Source organism: Nerophis ophidion, linkage group LG24 (assembly GCF_033978795.1).
Source record: "Nerophis ophidion isolate RoL-2023_Sa linkage group LG24, RoL_Noph_v1.0, whole genome shotgun sequence".
In the NCBI taxonomy this organism is placed as follows: domain Eukaryota; kingdom Metazoa; phylum Chordata; class Actinopteri; order Syngnathiformes; family Syngnathidae; genus Nerophis; species Nerophis ophidion.
In genome coordinates this window covers 12,161,967-12,184,577 of record NC_084634.1, presented here as the reverse complement: position 1 = coordinate 12,184,577, position 22,611 = coordinate 12,161,967, and the positions used below count along the sequence as shown (strand labels likewise).

General features: G+C 35.1%; 1 protein-coding gene across 1 annotated transcript; it reads right to left on the bottom strand.

Annotated features, from left to right (window-relative positions):
- Nucleotides 1–335: 335 nt before the first annotated feature.
- Nucleotides 336–21,907, bottom strand: LOC133542040 (alpha-1-antitrypsin homolog). The gene is made up of 5 exons (XM_061885848.1): nt 21,762–21,907; nt 10,304–10,943; nt 4,319–4,589; nt 2,676–2,823; nt 336–606 (listed from the first exon to the last, which is right to left on the bottom strand). The coding sequence occupies exons 2-5, from the start codon at nt 10,932–10,934 to the stop codon at nt 415–417; spliced, it is 1,242 nt and encodes a 413-aa protein (XP_061741832.1). The 5' UTR covers nt 10,935–10,943; nt 21,762–21,907; the 3' UTR covers nt 336–414.
- Between the last annotated feature and the right edge of the window lie 704 nt (nt 21,908–22,611).

Here is a 22,611-nt window from a genome sequence, read left to right as displayed (position 1 = left end):
AAGCTACTGCCGGTATATGAATAGAATGGCACCATAGCACAAATAATAAAACAGATTCTCAATGCATTTGCTTGTTTGTTTTCATTTAAAAAAAATTACGTTATGCCCTTTAGCAGAAAAAAAAACACATAAATTAGCCGCATGGTCTTGTAAACTGCAGGGTTCAAATGTGTACGAGGAAAAAAAGCGGCTCATAAACCAGGAATTATGGTAGCTGTTGGATGAAAAAAATGTTTTGCAATATGCATTTTTTGGGTAAAGATTCTTTTTTTGATCGAATGGAACAATAACTGTACTTTATTGTTAATGTTATTAGTCATGTAACCAAGACTGTGACCATTCAACATGCTTTTTATTGAATTAAAATACAAACACACAAAAAAAAAAAATCAAAAATGTAAAACATGTCTTCACTTAAGTGCTGGTGGGGTTATTGATCTTGCCCATGAAGAGGATACTTTGGGTGGAATCCTCCAGGATGAAGACCAAGAAAGGTCGGTCCATTACCATTCTGGCGGGCATACTCATGGGCATCACCTCCAGGGTGGTGACGGCCGCAGCCTCTGTGCCCATTTCATCCACGCTCAAAACCGCCTGATGGGACGCCTGCGGAGGCAGCAATGGGTTAAAAATAAAGAATTTAACAACTTTTTAAGCATAATAAAATATTTTTGAAGTTTTCAAATATTTTAGTCATTTTAAAACAATGTAATCATTTTAAAACGTTTTAGGAGTTTGAAATTGTTTTAAAGATTTTAGAACATTTTCAATGTTTTAAAAACATAAAATGTAAAACTCTATAAGCATTTTTTTAAAATTCGACAAAAAATAAGCATTTTAAAACATAAAGAAGACACAAAAAAATGTTTTTTATATTTTAGACATTTTAAAACACTTCAAACATGTTTGAACATATCAAGATTTCCAACACGATGAATATTTTTATGAATTCAAACATTTTACACATTTTAAATGTTTTAAAAAATATGTTGGGGATTTTGAATTGTTTACATTTTAAACATTTGAATTTTTGGGGGGGACATTTTCAAACAGTTGAACGATTAAAAGAGTACAAACATTTTTTAATTTTTATTTATTTACCATATTTCCTTAAATTGCCGCAGGGCATATAGTATGCGCCTGCCTTGAATTACTGCCGGGTCAAACTCGCTTCCAAAAATAATTAGCGCATGCCTAGTATTACCACCTGGTCAAACTCGAGACACTTCCCCTGTCATCATTTTCAAAATGGAGGAGGCTGATTTCAATACAGGTCATTTGAAATCGCATAAAGGGAGCAAGATTAAGAGCTATTCAGTAGGATTTAAGGTCCAAGCTTACATCACACTCAATTTTTTACTGCATGCCTTTGTTAAGTGCAGGCGTGAGAAGAGGTTTTAAAATAATTAGCGCATGCTTACTTTTACCGCATGCCTTTGGTAAGTGAGCAGAGGTTTTAAATTAATTAGCGCCCCGGCAGCAATTCAAGGAAATACGGTATTTTAAATATTATACAATATTCTAAATCATTTTGTGCACACATTTAAAGATTTAAATCACACACAAACATTTTTAAACATTTCAATAGTTTTCAAAACTTTTTAAAATGTTTAAAAAATATTTTAAACATATATGTTTTAAACATCTTTAAACTTTTTTTGACATTTAAAAAATTTTTTAAACATTTAAAGATTTCAAACACTAAACATTTTTATGAAAACTTTTAAAACATTTGGAATTTTTTAAATTTTTTTAAATTGATTTAAAAAAATTTTTTTTAAATATACTACATTTTAAACATTTGAAAATATTTAAAAAGATTTAAAATATTTTAAACATTTTCAAACAGTATAACATTTTAAACTTTAGAAACCTTTTGTAATGTAAATATTTTACAGTATTTTAGAACATTTGCACATTTTTAATATTTTTCACTATTTTAAACACTTTTTAAACACACTAAAATATTTTTACTCATTTAAAAAAAATGTACACACATTTAAAGATTTCAAACAAGATAAACATTTTTAAACATTAAAAATGTTTTTCAAATGTTTGAAAACATTTTTTAACAATGTATTACATTTAAAGCATTTTAAAATAGTTTAAAAATTATTGTACACACTACATTTTTAGCATTTAACATTTTTTGGGGAGTTTTAAAATTATTTATACATTTTAAAACATCTTAAAAACATTTAAAGATTTCAAACACAAAACATTTTTATGAAGTAAAACATTCAAATTGTTTAAAAATGTTTTAAAGTAAATTTAAAAATAGTTAAAATAATGTATTACATATTAAACATTTGAAACATTTCCAAACAGTTTAAAACACTTCAAAACATTTTAAATATTCAAAAACATTTTAAAACATATTTAAATTGATTTTTGAAAGTGATTAATGGATTTGAATCAGGAGAAATAAGAACGTGAATCGGTTTTAACTGTGCAGCCCAAGTGTTTGTGTCAGACTTTTTCTCACACATTTAAATACCCGATATCATCCGATACTTGTTTTTTTTTGATGATATCGGAGTAATATCTGATATCAACATAAGATCAGATTGTACCATGGAGAGCAAAAATGCCCTCCAGCTGTTTCTCAAATCTATTGAGTGTTTTGACAACACTTTGCACAATTGAGTCGGTGTTATGACACCGGCGAGTCACACCTTGGATACTTTGAGCTTCATGTCTTTGGATATGCCGGAGAAATCGGCGCTGTCTCCGAATGCGGCAGTTATTCCCAATTCTTTCAGCGAGGCGTCCAGAGCAGCGCTGGTGGAAATCGAGAATTTGGGCAAGAACACGTCCACCGATCTGAAACACACAAAGGGGGTGTCATCAAGATTTGGACTTGACACGGGAGGAAAATGGGGTTCCATTGCCGGGTGGATCTCGCGTGAGAGGAAGAGGGATGTGGGAGGAGGCCGGGGGAGGTAGGTTTATCCATTGGAAGTCTGCTGAAAATGACTGTACATGGCAACTTGTGGGCCTTGTTGGAATTGCCACAAAACACATTTTAAAGGCCTACTGAAATGAGATGTTCTTATTTAAACGGGGATAGCGGGTCCATTCTATGTTTCATATTTGATCATTTTGCGATATTGCCATATTTTTGCTGAAAGGATTTAGTAAAGAACATCCACGATAAAGTTCGCAACTTTTGGTCGCGAATATAAAAGCCTTGCCTGTACCGGAAGTAGCAGACGATGTGCGTGTGACGTCACGGGTTGTAGGGCTCCTCACATTGTTAACAATCATGGCCACCAGCAGCGAGAGCGATTCGGACCGAGAAAGCGACAATTTCCCCATTAATTTGAGCGGGGATGAAAGATTTGTGGATGAGGAAAGTGATAGTGAAGGACTAGGGGAACAAAAAAAAGACAAGGGCAGTGGGGGCAATTCAGATGTTATTAGACACATTTACTATTATTATTCTGGAAATCCCTTATCTGCTTATTGTGTTACTAGTGTTTTAGTGAGATTATATAGTCGTAACTGAAAGTCGGAGGGGTGTGGTGACCGCCAGTGTCTGAGGGAAGCCCCGTTTCTCGACGAGGCGAAGCGAAGGCAGCCGTTGGGACCGGGCTGAGATTTTTTTTTCACCCCCTCCACGGTGGAAGCATCCCACGTTCGGGGGCGGCCGGTCGGAGGAGGCAAGAAAGTTCGCAGCTGCCTCTTTGACAGGTGCACGAGGAACGACGCAAGCTCTCCGCTCATGTCTACGGTAAGAGGCGACTTATTACCACAATTTTCACACCGAAACCTGCCGGTTGACATGTGGCATTTTTCGGGAATGTAAACAAGGAAACACCGGCTGGGTTTGTGTTGCTAAAGGCAGCCGCAATACACCGCTTCTCACCTACATCTTTCTTCTTTGACGTCTCCATTATTAATTGAACAAATTGCAAAAGATTCAGCAACACAGATGTCCAGAATACTGTGTTATTATGCGATTAAAGCAGACGACTTATAGCTGGGATCGGGGCTGGAACAAAATGTCCGCTACAATCCGTGACGTCAAGCGCACACGTCATCATTCCGCGACGTTTTCAACAGGATACTTTGCGCGAAATTTCAAATTGCAATTTAGTAAACTAAAAAGGCCGTATTGGCATGTGTTGCAATGTTAAGATTTCATCATTGATATATAAACTATCAGACTGGGTGGTCGGTAGTAGTGGGTTTCAGTAGGTCTTTAAGATACGCAGCATTCTACTGCTACCTGGTGGCAAGGAGAGAATTTGTCACGTTTCACGCGTCAGGTAAACCGCGAGGAACGAATTACACTGAGAGGAGTCGAGGATCTTACTGTCTGTGGAGCGAATCGTGCCAGTGCCTGACGCACTCCCTGGTGATGCGCTGCTCCAGGCTCGCCATCTTGCCCTCGTCGGGCAGGACGATCATCATGGAGGTGTTGCCTTTGTACGGCAGCATGAGGACGGACGTGGCGTTTTCGTAGTCGTAGTAGAAGTCGTGGCGAGACATCTTCTTCATCATGTCCACCTCCACTTTGGTGTTCTCGTCCACGTGGAAGTCGGCCTTCTTCGTCAGCGAACTGTTAAAGGGTTTCTTCCAGTGTCCTACAGGCGGAACATTCCGGGAAAATTCACAAGCCTATTTAATATTTGAAGCATGATTATAATGAGACATTTCAAAAACATTTTTACGCATTTTTTTAAAAACAGTTCAACGATTGTAAACGTTAGAAACATTTAAAAACATCTTAACATTTTAAACATTTTAGACATTTAAAACTCTTCAAACATGTTCAAACCTATAATGAATAACAACACTATAAAGGAATAAAAAATGTTAAACATTCAAAATGTTTACAATTTTTTTGGGGTGATTTCACAAACATTTTACGCATTTTTTTACGTATTAAATATTTTCAAACAGTTTAACGATTTTAAAGGTTAAAAGCATCTAAAAACATGTAAACATTTTAGACGTATAAAACTCTTCAAACATGTTCAAACGTATAAAGGTGTCCAACACTATAAATTAATAAAACATTTTAAAGATTCAAAATGTTTAAAAAAAAAATGTTAGTGATTTCAAAAACATTTTACGCAATTTTTTACATTTTAAAAATGTTCAGTTTAACGATTTTAAAGGGGAGAAACATTTAAAAACATGTAAATACTTTAAACATTTTAGACATTTAAAACTCTTCAAACATGTTTTAACCTATAAAGATTTCTAACACTATAAATGAATAAAACATTTAAAACTCTTCAAACATGTTTTAACCTATAAAGATTTCTAACACTATAAATGAATAAAACATTTTAAACATTCAAAATGTTTAAAAAAAAAATTGTGATTTCAAAAACGTGTTACGCAATTTGTTTGCATTTTAAACATTTTTAAACAGTTTAACGATTTTAAACGGTAGAAAAATTTTAAAACATTTAAACATTTTAGATGTATAAAACTCTTCAAACATGTTCCAACCTATAAAGATTTCCAACACTATTAGTGAATAAAACATTTTAAACATAGGAAATATTTTTTAAAAAAAATGTTGGTGATTTCAAAAACATTTTACGCAATGTTTTACATTTTAAACATTTTCAAACAGTTTAACGATTTGAAACGGGAGAAACATTTAAAAACATGTAATATTTTAAACATTTTAGACATTTAAAACTCTTCACACATGTTTAAACCTATAAAGATGTCCAACACTATAACTGAAAAAAACATTGTATACATTCGAAATGTTTAAAAAATGTTTTAAAAATGTTTTAGTGATTTCAAAAACATCTTACGCAAATTGTTTACATTTTAAACATTTTTAAACAGTTTAACAATTTTAAACGGTGTAAACATTTAAAACATGTAAACATTTTATATATACAAAACTCTTCAAACATGTTCAAACCTATAAAGATTTCCAACACTATAAATGAATAAAACATTTTTAACATTCGAAATGTTTTTTTTTTTAAATGTTGGTGATTTCAAAAACATTTTCCGCATTTTTTTTACATTTTAAACATTTTCAAATAGTTTAACGATTTGAAACGGTCGAAAAGTTTAAAAACATGTAAACATTTTAGACATATAAAACTCTTGAAACATGTTCAAATCTATAAAGATTTCCTACACTATAAATGAATAAAACATTTTAAAAGTTCGAAATATTTAAAAAAAAATTTAGTTATTTCAAAAACATTTTACGCAATTTTTTAAATTGTAAAAATTTTCAAACAGTTTAACGATTTTAAATGATAGAAGCATTTAAAAACATGTAAACATTTAAAACATTTAAAACACTTCAAACATGTTTAAACCTTTAAAGATTTCCAACACTTTAAATGAATAAAACATGTTAAACATTCCAAATGTAAAAAAAAAGTTAGTGATTTCACAAACATTTTACGCAATTTTTTTACATTTTAAACATTTTCAAACAGTTTAACGATTTTAAACAGTAGAAACATTTAAAAACATGTAAACATTTTAGACATTTAAAACTCTTCAAACATGTTCAAACTGATAATTTCCAACACTATAAATGAATAAAACATTTTAAACATTCGAAATGTTTTTTTTAAAAATGTTAGCGATTTCAAAAACATTTTACACAATGTTTTACATTTTAAACATTTTCAAACAGTTTAACGATTTTAAACGGTTTAAAGATTTAGAAACATGTAAACATTTTAGACATTTAAAACTCTTCAAAAGCGTTTTAACCTATAAAGATTTCCAACACTAAAAATGAATAAAAAATGTTAAACATTCGAATGTTTAAAAAAGATGTTAGTGATTTCAAAAACATTTTACGCAATTTTTTACATTTGAAACATTTTCAAACAGTTTAACAATTTCAAACGTTTGAAACATTTAAAAACATGTAAACATTTTAAACATTTTAGACCTATAAAACTCTTCAAACATGTTCAAACGTATAAAGATGTCCAACACTATAAGTTAATAAAACATTTTAAACATTCGAAATGTTTTAAAAAAAAATAATGTTAGTGATTTCAAAAACATTTTATGCATTTTTTTTTTTACACTTTAAACATTTTCAAACTGTGTATATACAGTGCATATATATATACACATAGATGTATATATGGGGTTTGGAGGTAACGGGGGTGTATATTGTAACGTCTCGGTCAGTGCTGCAAGGGATTCTGGGTATTTGTTCTGTTGTGTTTCTGTTGTGTTACGGTGCAGATTTTCTCCCGAAATGTGTTTGTCATTCTTGTTTGGTGTGGGTTTACAGCGTGGCGCATATATGTAACATCCTTACAGTTGTTTATACGGCCACCCGCAGTGTGACCTGTATTGCATATGCATTCACATATGTGTGTGTGTGGGTAGAAGCCGCATTCATCTTGTGACTGCTGGCACTCTGTTCATATGGAGGAAAAGCAGACCTGATATACAGGCTGTGGAGAACGCTATAGGCAGTCCATTTAAAGCACGCCCCCAATATTGTTGTTCGAGCGGAAGTCGGGAGAAATTCGGGAGAATGGTTCTCCCGGGACATTTTTGGGAGGGGCACTGAAATTCGTGAGTCTCCCGGAAAAATCGGGAGGGTTGGCAAGTATGATATATATATATATATATATATATATATATATATATATATATATATATATATATATATATATATATATATATATATATATATATATATATATATACACATACATACATACATACATACAAACCCCGTTTCCATATGAGTTGGGAAATTGTGTTAGATGTAAATATAAACGAAATACAATGATTTGCTAATTATTTTCAACCCATATTCAATTGAATGCACTACAAAGGCAAGATATTTGATGGTCAAACACATAAACTTTATTTTGTTTTTGCAAATAATAATTTTATTAAAATTTCATGGCTGCAACACGTACCAAAGTAGTTGGGAAAGGGCATGTTCACCACTGTGTTACATCACCTTTTCTTTTAACAACACTCAATAAACGTTTGGGAACTGAGGAAGCTATTCGTTGAAGCTTTGAAAGTGGAATTCTTTCCCATTCTTGTTTTATGTAAAGCTTCAGTCGTTCAACAGTCCGGGGTTTCCGCTGTCATATTTAACGCTTCATAATGTGCCACACATTTTCCATGGGAGACAGGTCTGGACTGCAGAGCACCAGCACTCTTTTTTTTTACGAAGCCACGCTGTTGTAACGTGCTGAATGTGGCTTGGCATTGTCGTGCTGAAATAAGCAGGGGCGTCGATGAAAAAGACGGCGCTTAGATGGCAGCATATGTTGTTCCAAAACCTGTATGTACCTTTCAGCATTAATGGTGCCTTCACAGATGTGTAAGTTACCCATGCCTTGGGCACTATTGCACCCCCATACCATCACAGATGCTGGCTTTTGAACTTTGCGTCAACAACAGTCTGGATGGTTCGTTTCCCCTTTGGTCCGGATGCCACGATGTGGAATATTTCCGAAAACAATTTGAAATGTGGACTTGTCAGACCACAGAACACTTTTCCACTTTGCATCAGTCCATCTTAGATGATCTCGGGCCCAGAGAAGCCGGCGGCGTTTCTGGATGTTGTTGATAAATGGCTGTCGCTTTGCATAGTAGAGCTTTAACTTGCACTTACAGATATAGCGACAAACTGTATTTAGTGACAGTGGTTTTCTGAAGTGTCCCTGAGCCCACGTGGTGATATCCTTTAGAGATTGATGTCGGTTTTCGATACAGTGCCTTCTGAGGGATCCAAGGTCACGGCCATCCAATATTGGTTTCCGGCCATGCCGCTTACATGGAGTGATTTCTCCAGATTCTCTGAACCTTTTAAATATATTATGGACTGTAGATGTTGAAATCCCTAAATGTCTTGCAATTGCACTTTAGGAAACTTTGTTCTCTAACCGTTTGACTATTTGCTTAAGCAGTTGTGAACAAAGGGGTGTACCTCGCCCCATCCTTTCTTATGAAAGACTGAGCATTTTTTGGGAAGTTGTTTTTATACCCAATCATGGCACCCTGTTGCGATCCGCTACTTGGATCACCACATATGTTGTATGCTTCCAGTTGTTGTATCACTGTTCTACACCCTTACTTCCTGTTTAGTCAGTCACCATGGTTCCTCATTGATCCCACCTGCTAATCACGGTTTCTGCACACCTGTCACTTTTTGATTACTCACCTATTTAAGCCCGTCCCTTTTCGTCATTCTTTCTGGGACTCTAATTTGCCTTCGAGCAACATTCACGACTGTCTACTACCCGTATGTATTTTCTCGCTAGCTCTTACGCTAAGCCACTCGATATTCCAGCTTTCATGCTGAATGTTTTTTGTTTACTCTTTTGTGTGCTTCGAGCCAAGTATAGTTTTTGTATTTTCTATTCCTAGCTTTCATGTTAGCGCCCTTGGTTTATTTTTGTCTGTTAGCTCCAGTATTTTTGTTCATAGTCTGTTTTTGTTAAGTGTAATAAATCATTTAAACTTACCGTTGCTGTGTTCATGCTGACGCATCCACGAAGGGACAAATTTGGCATCACTATGCCAACCAGTCGTAACACACCCAGCTATTTCCAATTAGCCTGCACACCCGTGGGATGTTCCCAATAAGTGTTTGATGAGCATTCCTCAAATTTATCTGTATTTATTGCCACCTTTACCAACTTCTTTGTCACGTGTTGCTGGCATCAAATTCTAAAGTTCATTATTATTTGCAAAAAAAAACAGCTGAACATCAAATCTGTTGTCTTTGTAGCATATTCAACTTACTACGGGTTGAAAATTATTTGCAAATCATTGTATTCCGTTTTACATTTACATCTAACACAATTTTCCAACTCATATGGAAACAGGGTTTGTATGTAAATATGTATGTAAATGTATATATGTATACATGTATGTATATACTGTATTTGTATATGTGTGTATGTATATATGTGTGTATACGCGAAGAAGAAGAAGAAAATGTGATGTCCCTAGACTGACGCTCTACATAAAACAAGAATGGGAAAGAATTCCACTTTCAAAGCTTCAACAATTAGTTTCCTCAGTTCCCAAACGTTTATTGAGTGTTGTTAAAAGAAAAGGTGATGTAACACAGTGGTGAACATGCCCTTTCCCAACTACTTTTGGGAAAAGTTGCAGCCATGAAATTCTAAGTTAAATATTATTTGCAAATATTATTTGTATGTGTGTGTGCGTGTGTATATATATATATATATATATATATATATATATATATATATATATATATATATATATATATGATATATACAGTATATGCTAGTATGCTAACAGTTAGCATGTGTTCTTTAGCAAGTTTGTGGTCTCCTACCTTTGAAGTACACATAGTTGATCAGCACCATCGCCATGGCGCTGTCCAAGTCCTTCACCTGGTCCTTAATCATGTCGTTGGTTTTATTGGCTATGTAGGTGTTGATCTGAGCCGCAGCCTCCTGAGGTTTGCTGAAGTCCACCTGGAGGAGCTCGGAGGAGTAGAACTCCTTGGCGCCCTTCAGGAAGGCCTCGGCGGGTGTGAAGTCTGTTCGCACGGCGACGGCGTTGCCGATGTCCAGCTGCTGGTCCTGCTTGTGATCGAGCATGTGGAACAGGTGCTTGTAGGCTTGGTTGATCTTTGCCGGCTCCTGCCCGCTGTAGCCCAAGGTGGAGAAGAGCTGGCTGTGGGTCTCGCCGGCGGCCCCGGTGGACAGCAGGGACAGGGCGGTGGCAATGCCCAGCGGCGAGAAGAAGATGTTCTTACCCACTTCTGCTTTAGCGTTCAGGTTTTTATAAAGGGCAAAGCCAAAATCGGCATTGGGAGACGAGACCATGTGGCAGGTCATGTCCTCTCCCTGGTGGTCGTGGTGGTCGTGGTCATGGTGGTGGTCGTGGTCATGGTGGTGGTCTGCCAGGCATGCCGCCAACAGCAAGGCCACCAGAGTGCAGCGTGTGAAGAAAGTGGGCATCCTTACTGCCTGACAAGGCAAAAGGAGGAAAATAGTCAGGCAACAGCGTCAACATCTTCGAACCCAATAAGGCCTCGAATCCAGTAATCCGTCCATTCCTGTAGTAATCCATCTATTATTGTAGTAATCTATATGTCATTGTAATTTAGTAATATATTAATTCATGTAGTAATCCAGTAATCCATCGATTATTGTAGTAATCTATACTTCATTGTTATGTAGTACTATATATATTCCTTTAGTAATCCAGTAATCCATCTTTTATTGTAGTAATCTGTATATCCATCCATCCATTTCCTACCGCTTATTCCCTTTTGGGGTCACGGGGGGCGCTGGCGCCTATCTCAGCTTCAATTGGGCGGAAGGCGGGGTACACCCTGTACAAGTCGCCACCTCATCGCAGGGCCAACACAGATAAACAGACAACAGTCATACTCACATTCACACACTAGGGACAATTTAGTGTTGCCAATCAACCTATCCCCAGGTGCATGTCTTTGGAAGTGGGAGGAAGCCGGAGTTCCCGGAGGGAACCCACGCATTCACGGGGAGGACATGCAAACTCCACACAGAAAGATCCTGAGCCTGGGATTGAACTCAGGACTGCAGGACCTTCGTATTGTGAGGCAGACGCACTAACCCCTCTGCCACCGTGAAGCCCCAATCTGTATATCATTGTAGTAATTTAGTAATATATCAATTCATGTAGTAATCCAGGAGCCCATCTATTATTGTAGTAATCTATATGTCAATGTAATCTGGTAATGTATCCCTTCAAGTAGTAATCAAGAAAACCATCTATTATTGGAGTAATCTGTATATCCTTATAGTAATCTATATATAGTTGTAGTAGTCTAGTAAAAAATACATCATGTAGTAATCCATTAATCCATCTATTAATGTAGTAATCATTGTAGTAATCTATATATAATTGTAGTAATATAGTAATATATACATCCATCCAGTAATCCATCTATTATTGTAGTAGTAATCTAGATGTCTTTGTAGTAATATATATATATGTATACATATCATTGTAGTAATCTATTATATCCCTTCATGTAGTAATCCAATAATACATATATCATTGTTGTAATCCATATATCATTGTAATCTAATAATACATCCATTCATGTAGTAATCCATCTATTATTGTAGTAATGTATACATCATTGTAATCTAGTAATATATCCATTCATGCAGTAATCCAGTAGTCCATTTATTATTGTAATAATCTGTATATCTTGGATAGTAATCTATATATCATTGTAGTAGTCCAGTAATATATCCATTCATCTTGTAATACAGTATTCCATCTATTATTGTGGTAATCTAATTATCATTGTAATCCAGCAATACATCCATTCATGTAATAATCCATCTATTATTGTAGTAATATATACATCATTGTAATCTAGTAATATATCCATTCATGCAGTAATCCATCTATTATTGTAGTATATTATATATCATTGTAATCTAGTAATACATCCATTCATGTAATAATCCAGTAGTCCATTTATTATTGTAATAATCTATATATCTTGGATAGTAATCTATTTATCATTGTAGTAATCAAGTAATATATCTAGTCATGTAGTAATCCAGTAGTCCATTTATTATTGTAATAATCTATATATCTTGGATAGTAATCTATTTATCATTGTAGTAATCGAGTAATATATCCATTCATGTAGTAATCCAGTAGTCCATTTATTATTGTAATAATCTGTATATCTTGGATAGTAATCTATATATCATTGTAGTAGTCCAGTAATATATCCATTCATCTAGTAATCCAGTATTCCATCTATTATTGTGGTAATCTAATTATCAGTGTAATCCAGCAATACATCCATTCATGTAATAATCCATCTATTATTGTAGTAATCTGTACATCATTGTAATCTAGTAATATATCCATTCATGCAGTAATCCGTCTATCATTGTAGTATATTATATATCATTGTAATCTAGGGACGGCGTGGCGCAGTGGGGGAGAGTGGCCGTGCGCAACCCGAGCGTCCCTGGTTCAATTCCCACCTAGAACCAACCTCGTCACGTCCGTTGTGTCCTGAGCAAGACACTTCACCCTTGCTCCTGATGGGTGCTGGTTGGCGCCTTGCATGGCAGCTCCCTCCATCAGTGTGTGAATGGGTAAATGTGGAAGTAGTGTCAAAGCGCTTTGAGTACCTTGAAGGTAGAAAAGCGCTATACAAGTAAAACCCATTTTTTTATTTATAATACATCCATTCATGTAGTAATCCAGTAATCCATCTATTATTGTAGTAATCTATATATCCTTGTATTAATGTATGTATCATTGTAGTAATCTAGTAATATATCCATCCATGTAGTAATCCAGTGGTCCATTTCTTATTGTAATAATCTATATATCTTGGATAGTAAAATATATATCATTGTAGTAATCGAGTAATATATCCATTCATGTAGTAATCCAGTAGTCCATTTATTATTGTAATAATCTGTATATCTTGGATAGTAATCTATATATCATTGTAGTAGTCCAGTAATATATCCATTCATCTAGTAAGACAGTATTCCATCTATTATTGTGGTAATCTAATTATCAGTGTAATCCAGCAATACATCCATTCATGTAATAATCCATCTATTATTGTAGTAATCTATACATCATTGTAATCTAGTAATATATCCATTCATGCAGTAATCCGTCTATCATTGTAGTATATTATATATCATTGTAATCTAGTAATACATCCATTCATGTAATAATCCAGTAATCCATCTAGTATTGTAGTAATATATATATCCTTGTATTAATGTATGTATCATTGTAGTAATCTAGTAATGTGTCCATCCATGTAGTAATCCAGTGGTCCATTTCTTATCATAATAATCTATATATCTTGGATAGTAAAATATATATCATTGTAGTAATCGAGTAATATATCCATTCATGTAGTAATCCATCTATCATTGTAGTAATCTCTATATTATTGTAGTAATCTATATATTGTTGTCGTAACCTAGTAATATATCCATTCATGTAGTAATCCATCTATCATTGTAGTAATCTCTATATTATTGTAGTAATCTATATATTGTTGTCGTAACCTAGTAATATATCCATTCATGTATTAATCCAGTAATCCATCTATTATTGTAGTAATCTATATATCATGGTAGTAATCTTGTAATATAACCATTTATGTAGTAATCCAGTAATTATTGTAGTAATCTACATATAAATGTAATCTAGTAATGTATTCAATCATGTAGTAATCCAGTAATTCATCTATTATTGTAGTAATCTATTTATCACTGTAGTAATCTCGTAATATAACATTCATGTAGTAATCCAGTGATCTATCTATTATTGTAGTAATCTATATATCATTGTAATCTAGTAATACATCATTCATGCAGTAATCCATCTTTTATTATAGTAATCTGTATATCATTGTAGTTCTCTAGTAATATATCAATTATTGTAGTAATCCAGTAACCTATCTATTATTGTAGTAATTTACATATCAATGTAATCTAGTAATTTATTTAATCATGTAGTAATCCAGTAATCCATTTTTTTATTGTAGTAATCTATTTATCACTGTAATAATCTCGTAATATAACCATTCATGTAGTAATCCAGTAATCCTTCTATTATTGTAGTAATGTGTAATTGTAATGTGGTAATTCAGTTATATATCTATCATTGTAATAACCTAATCAATCCATTATTGTGATAATCTAGTATTTTATCTATTATTGTAGTAATCTGGTAATGTATAATCTAATTTTGTAATCTACTCATTTATTTATTATTGTAGTAATATATTTATTATTGTACCAATTTAGTAATCTATCTGTTATTGTAGTAATGTATCATTAATCTGGTAATCCAGGAATTTAAAATTTTGTAGTATTATATCTATCATTGTAGAAATCTAGTATCCATTATTGTGGTAATCTAGTAGTCTATCAATTATGTTTGTAATCTAGTAATCAATCGATTATTGTGGTTATTCAGCTATCTTTTCATTAATAAATAAATGATAAATGGGTTGTCCTTGTAAAGCACTTTTCTACCTTCAAGGTACTCAAAAACGCTTTGACACTACTTCCACATTTACCCATTCACACACACATTCACACACTGATGGAGGGAGCTGCCATGCAAGGCGCCAACCAGCACCCATCAGGAGCAAGGGTGAAGTGTCTTGCTCAGGACACAACGTACGTGACAAAGTTGGTTCTAGGTGGGATTCGAACCAGTGACCTTCGGGTTGCGCACGGCCACTCTCCCACTGCGCCACGCCGTTTTTTTTAATGTTGTAATTTACCTATTGTAGTAATTTAGTAATCTATCCATTACTGAATTAATCTAGTAATCCATCCATTATTGTGATAGAGTAATGTATCCCTTATTGTAGTAATCCATCAATTATTTTAGTAATCCATTAATTTATTGATTAATTTAGTAATCCATCCATTAATATGGATGGATTACTAAATCAACAGTAAACATGTGTCACATACCAAGTTATATGACTCTAAGGTGTGGGATTTGAGAAAAAGTGTGGAATCAGATAAAAAAGTTAGCATGGTAAATTTAGCTAACAGCTAGCATTTGTCATTTGTTATATGAGTGTAAGGTGTATGGCAGGGGAATTACAGAAAATAGTTTAAAAATAGCGGAAAAAGTTAACATCCTAATATTAGCATGCTAACAGTTAGCATGTGTCACATACCAAGTTACATGACTGTAAGGTATATGGCAGTGGAATTAGAGAAAATAGTGTGAAAATATATGAAAAAGCTAACATTAGAACGCTCACAGTTTGTGTCATATACAAAGTTATATGAATCTAAGGCTGGGGAATTCAAAAAAAAAAAGTATAAAATTTGCACAAAAAGCTAGCTAACATTATATTGCTAGCACATGCCAAAATGCCGTATTTGTTGGTGTAAACATAGAAAGTAGCAAAAAAAACTATCAAAAAAACACTAATGTTCTCAGAAATTTGGTGAAAATCACCGAGTAGAAGAGTCTGTGATTAAGTGTAAACATACAAATATAGCTTAACAGCTAGCGTACAACAAGAGCATGCTATAGCATTCTCACAAGTATGTCAGCAGTTAACGTACTTTTGATTGATGAACATTTGAATTGGTAGATTGTACAGTACAGTACATATTCCGTACAATTGACCACTTAACAGTAAGACCCGAATAAGTTTTTCGACTTGTTTATGTCGGGGTTCACGTTAATCAATTCACTTAGCGCGTTATATGTTATCTGTTATTAGCAAACTTGCTCGATACCACCACATATTGAAAAAAAAAAACGTGATTTTTCTACTGGGGGTGGCCCTGCTGTCTATGTTGTTTGCCCATTGATCTGGTAGTTACGTCACTGCACAGGCAATCTACTCGGACACCTTAGGAGAGGGGCTGTCATGTGACTTCAAAGGACTTCCTGTAAACTAGATCCAGCGGCCATTACACAGTGACACAGCGTTTTCTGTTTGACTTGCGGAAAAACTTCACGCCGAACAAAGTCTGATTTTAGCCGATCACTTCAAGGTATGAATTTTTCCAACACACCGTGAGCGCCTCAAGGCTTTGGGAAACGTCCCGGTATTTTTAGATTTACAGTAAATTGAAAAATGGCCAAAATTGAGTGAGTTATAAGATGTGAATTTTTGTGTGTTTGGGGTTTTGAGAGCCGACATTTACCATTGGAGTCAATGAGAGATTTAGCTGTCTTTCTTGGCTTTGAGGGGCCAACAAAAGCCAAATGGAACCCGTGACCTCCATAAAAATGGCATTTTCTGAGAGAGGACATGTGTGTCAACGTTTTCACCGAAACACATGACACTGGGATAAACGATGTGACCGTGAGAACAGAATGTTTGCAAAAAAAAAACGTGTTTTCACGGTCTCTCACCCTCTCGGAAGCCATTGTGTATGCCGTTAGTTTTAATGGAGGAATCTTGCCTCTTTCCGATGGCAATCCAGCCAAAACCAAACATTGGACGTAAAAACTTTTTTAGCCAGGGACAAAGTAGACAGGTGTGTGAACAAACTGAGACATTAAAGGCCTACTGAAGCCCACTACTACCGACCACGCAGTCTGATAGTTTATATATCAATGATGAAATATTAACATTGCAACACATGCCAATACGGCCTTTTTAGTTTACTAAATTGCAATTTTAAATTTCCCGGGAGTTTCTTGTAGAAAGCGTCGCGGAATGATGACGTGTACGCGTGACGTCACGGACTGTAAGGAAATATTAGCGCTGCGCACACACACAGCTAAAAGTCGCCTGCTTTAACGGCATAATTACACAGTATTTTGGACATCTGTGTTGCTGAATCTTTTGCAATTTGTTCAATTAATAATGGAGAAGTCAAAGTAGAAAGATGGAGTTGGGAAGCTTTAGCCTTTAGCCACACAAAACAAACACACGGCGATTGCTTGTTTAAAATTCCCGGAGGTGAAACTTTACTATGGATCAGAGCGGTCAAGCGAACATGGATCCTGACCGAATGTCAACCAGCAGGTTTCGGTGAGAAAATTGTGTCGCCTCTTACCGGAGATCAGCTGACCTTGCGCCGTCCATAAAGCTGCCGTCGACTTCCCTGAGACGCTGGCGTCCAGACACCCTTGGACACACCCCTCCGACTATCAGGTACTGTCAAACTGACTAAAACACTAGCAACACAATAGAAAGATAAGGGATTTCCCAGAATTATCCTAGTAAATGTGACTAAAAACATCTGAATCCGTCCCAATGCAATTGCCTTTTTTTTTTTTTTCTTGATTTTTTTTTCTAGTCCTCAAACACAAATCTTTCATCCTTGCTCAAATGAATGGGGGAATTGTCATTTTCTCGGTCCGAAAAGCTCTTGCTGCTGGAGGCTCCCATTAAAAACAATGTGAATATGTGAGGAACCCCCACACTTGTGACGTCATCGTCTGCGACTTCCGGTTAAAGGCAAGGCTTTTTTGTCAGCACCAAAAGTTGCGAACTTTATCGTCGATGTTCTCTACTAAATCCTTTCAGCAAAAATATGGCAATATGCGAAATTATCAAGTATGATATAAGAAAATCTCATTTCAGTAGGCCTTTAAGCACCAAGCTACGTGAAAGAATGGCTGAGCTACAAGGCGAGGTAATCTTGCTTTATGTTTGCAAATAGTGGTGTACCAAATATTATGGCCTGGTGGTACCAATTCAAAGGGCCCATAGCGAGTATTTTTTTTTTTTTGGAATAGCGTCACCATGGTAACACATAATGTTCTCAAACGTCATGGCGCTGTTGCCGCAAAACGAGACCTTTCCGTCGGTATAAGATATGTAGAGGTTTGTTGGTCGGTTTGTCTCGCATTAATTAGCGAGAGTTTGAGCAAGAAAAATTTGAAAAATAACTACAAAATGCGGAAATTTTCTATCTGTGCCTTAGACCTCTGGCCGGGGGTCGCCGGAAGCCGTCGTACTTATTAGATGGTGCCGAGTGTCTGAATCCGCGAGTTTTAGGTGTCACTGTATAAAATGAGCCACAGAGCTAGCCTAAAACAGTAGTAGCATGTTTACACAAAAGTGATAAATGTGGCATGTGTACTAATGATAGCATGATAACAGTCAGCATGTTTATTATACCAAGTTTTACGACTTACCATGAATTGGTTTACGTGGACCCCGACTTAAACAAGTTGAAAAATGTATTCGGGTGTTACCATTTAGTGGTCAGTTGTACGGAATATGTACTGTACTGTGCAATCTACTAATAAAAGTTTCAATCAATCAATCGAAAAGGTACATGGTTGCGAAATAGAAACAAATTAAATTAGTAGAAAAAGTTAGCATGCTAACAGGTAATAACAGGTATAGTGAAGTGAATTATATTTATATAGCGCTTTTCTCGAGTGACTCAAAGCGCTTTACATAGTGAAACCCAATATCTAAGTTACATTTAAACCAGTGTGGGTGACACCGGGAGCAGGTGGGTAAAGTGTCTTGCCCAAGGACACAACGGCAGTGACTAGGATGGCGGAAGCGGGAATCGAACCTGCAACCCTCAAGTTGCTGGCACGGCCACTCTACCAACTGAGCTATGCCACCCCATATAATGACCCTAGGTGAAGCAGTTGCAAAAGTAGCTGAAAAAAACAAAACAAAAAAAGTTAGCATGCTAATGTTAGCATGCTAGCAAGCTAACGTGAGCATGATTATAGTTAGCTTTTGTCACATACCAAGTTATACGACTTTACATTTCAAAACTATGAACCAGAAAAGTAAATCAGACCAAAATCTGTACAAGTATGTACAGTCGTGGTCAAAAGTTTACATACACTTAGACAGAGTGATTGAGCACATACTTGTTGGTCACAAAAAACATTCATGAAGTTTGGTTCTTTTATGAATTTATTCTGGCTCTACTGAAAATGTGAGCAAATCTGCTGGGTCAAAAGTATCCATACAGCAATGTTAATATTTGTTTACATGTCCCTTGGAAAGTTTCACTGCAATAAGGCGCTTTTGGTCGCCATCCACAAGCTTCTGGTTGAATTTTTGACCACTCCTCTTGACAGAATTGGTGCAGTTCAGCTAAATGTGTTGGTTTTCTGACATGGACGTATCCACACGTTTAAGTCAGGACCTTGGGAAGGCCATTCTAAAACCTTATTTCTAGCCTGATTTAGCCATGCCTTTACCACTTTTGACGTGTGTTTGGGGTCATTGTCCTGTTGGAACACCCAACTGCGCCCAAGACCCAACCTCCGGGCTGATGACTTAAGGTTGACCTGAAGAAGTTGGAGGTAATCCTCATTTTTCATTGTCCCATTTAAAGCACCAGTTCTATTGGCAGCAAAACAGGCCCAGAGCATAATACTATCACCACCGTGCTTGACGGTGGGAATGGTGTTCCTGGAATTAAAGGCCTCACCTTTTCTCCTCCAAACATATTGCGGGGTATTGTGGCCAAACGGGTCAATTTTGTTTTATCTGATATCACATGGACAAAGATAAGATCTTCTGGAGGAAAGTTCTGTTGTCAGATGAAACAAACATTGAGCTGTTTGGCCCACATACACAGCAATATGTTTGGAAGTGTTTTCACTTCACAGGTGTCATAGTTTTGATGCCTTCACTAAAAATCTACAATATGAAAAGTTGTAAATAGTCATGAAATTGAAGAAAACGCATTGATATGAGAAGGTGTGTGCAAACTTTTGGCCTGTATTGTATGTGTGTATATGTGTATATGTATATTGATATACTTTTCAAATGTTATTTAAAGCAAACAATATTTTTGGTATATTAGATTAAATTTTTACCTGACATGTTTCGATTGTCATCTTTTTGAGCAACTATATACTGTATATATATATATATATATATATATATATATGTATGTATGTATGTATGTATGTATGTATGTATGTATGTGTATATATGTATGTATGTATGTGTATATATGTATGTGTATATATATATGTATGTATACATCTATATGTATTAGGGTTGTGGGGAAAAAATCGATTCGAATGTGAATCGCGATTCTCACGTTGTGCGATTTAGAATCAATTTTTTTTTTTATCGATTTTTTATTTTATTTTTTTGTATTATCAGTCTTAGAATACACAGCAATACCATAACAACGCAATCCAATTCCAAAACCAAACCTGACCCAGCAACACTCAGAACTGCAATAAACAGAGCAATTGAGAGGAGACACAAACACGACACAGAACAAACCAAAAGTAGTGAAAAAAAAAGGAATATTATCAACAGTATCAATATTAGTTATAATTTCAGCATTGCAGTGATTAAAAATCCCTCATTGACATTATCATTAGACATTTATAAGAATTAAAAAAAGAACAATAGTGTCACAGTGGCTTACACTTGCATCGCATCTAATAAGCTTGACAACACACTGTGTCCAATGTTTTCACAAAGATAAAATTGGCCATATTTTTGGTTTGTTTAATAGTTAAAACAAATTTACATTATTGCAATAAGTTGATACAACATTGTCCTATACAAATATAAAAGCTCTTTTTTTTTTAAAACATACTACTATGCTAGCATGTCAGCAGACTGGGGTACATCCTGATGAAATCCTATATACTGAATGAATACAGAATCATTTTGAATTGGAAACATATCGTTTTTGAATCCAGAATTGCGTTGAATCGAAAAAAATCGATATATAATCGGATCGCCACCCCAAGAATCGATAATGAAACAAATCGTGGGACACCCAAAGAGTCGCAGCCCTAACAAATATATATATATATATATATATATATATATATATATATATATATATATATATATATATGTATATATATATGTATATATATATGTATATATATATGTATATATATATATATATATATATATATATGTATGTATGTGTATGTATAAAAAGACCACTAGATTAATAACTATCGCGATTCCAATACAAATGTATTTTTTGTGCATCCCTATCATTTACGCACACAGGGCTATAAAAGTGTGTCTTAGCGACTACTTGACTAATCGCACAAACTAATGGATAGATTACTAAAATATCCGAGAGCTGCAGCCCTATATCGGTGGTACATTTCACTAATTTGCACACAAAGAATTTAGAGGTCTTCATGATTAAAAATGGATAAATAATGCCATCCATCCATCCATTTTCTACCGCTTATTCCCTTTCTGGGGTCGCGGGGGGCGCTGGCGCCTATCAATGCAATTTATTTAAATTATTATTCTCGAAAACCTGCACATACGTACATTTCCGTTCTCGTATTTTGAAGACACCCATGCGATTGCTTACCTGAGAGTAACGCCTTTTCTGCGGAAAGATGTAGGGATTTTCCCCCCATTTTATACACTGGCGGCGAGAGTCACGTGACACGCCGGTTAAAGATTAATCCCACCTGCATAAATGATTTGCTATCTCGTCTGGATGGTCTTCACCGAAGTAACGCAACTCGTATGTACAAGAGAGTGACGCTCTGATGCAATTATCTCGCACATTGATTCCCCCACGCTAGAAAACATCAAACCACTTAAAAGTGCAGGCAGATTTGAGGGAACATGATTGACAAGCTTGGAGTACAAAAGTATCAAAATGTCAATGATGAGCTCATTGTGGCGTTGGAAGCATGTTTCTCTCCCTAAGTTGGGTCGGATCCGAATTGAACGTCAGCAAGCTCCATTTAGGGCCAAACTAGCTCAAAGTTAGTTAGGTCAGTGTGTGTCATTTTTTTTGTTTGTTTGTTTTTTCTTTCATTCAAAGTGAGATATAGCTTTGGTCTGATGCTTGAGAATTAGTTTAAAAATTGTAAAGTAACATAAACCAACACCATTTTTGCAATTACACTGTATTCCTGTTTTTTTTGTTTTGTTGTGTTTTTTGTGATCTACTGTACAAGAGGTGCACAAAAAAACAAATCACAGCCAAATCATTTTTTTTATAATTCAAAATATATATATATAAGAAATTATAACAAATCATTTTTCAAAAGGGCTATGAAACTTTGGTAGGGGTCTCCAAAAAAATCAATATTCCAACTAATCCACAAAACTACTATAGATATATATGGGATACATGGGAGAGTGGCTGTGCCAGCAACCTGAGAGTTCCTGGTTCAATCCCCAGTTTCCTGGTTCAGTTCTTCAGC

What these genes read in the sequence shown, in the direction of transcription:
- LOC133542040 (XM_061885848.1), bottom strand. Translation starts at nt 10,934, where the DNA reads ATGCCCACTTTCTTCACACGCTGCACTCTGGTGGCCTTGCTGTTGGCG. An exon ending in CAACTATGTGTACTTCAAAG is followed by an intron (nt 4,590 to 10,303) that starts GTAGGAGACCAC and finishes TTCCGCCTGTAG; the next exon opens with GACACTGGAAGAAACCCTTT. An exon ending in CACGATTCGCTCCACAGACA is followed by an intron (nt 2,824 to 4,318) that starts GTAAGATCCTCG and finishes TGTGTGTTTCAG; the next exon opens with ATCGGTGGACGTGTTCTTGC.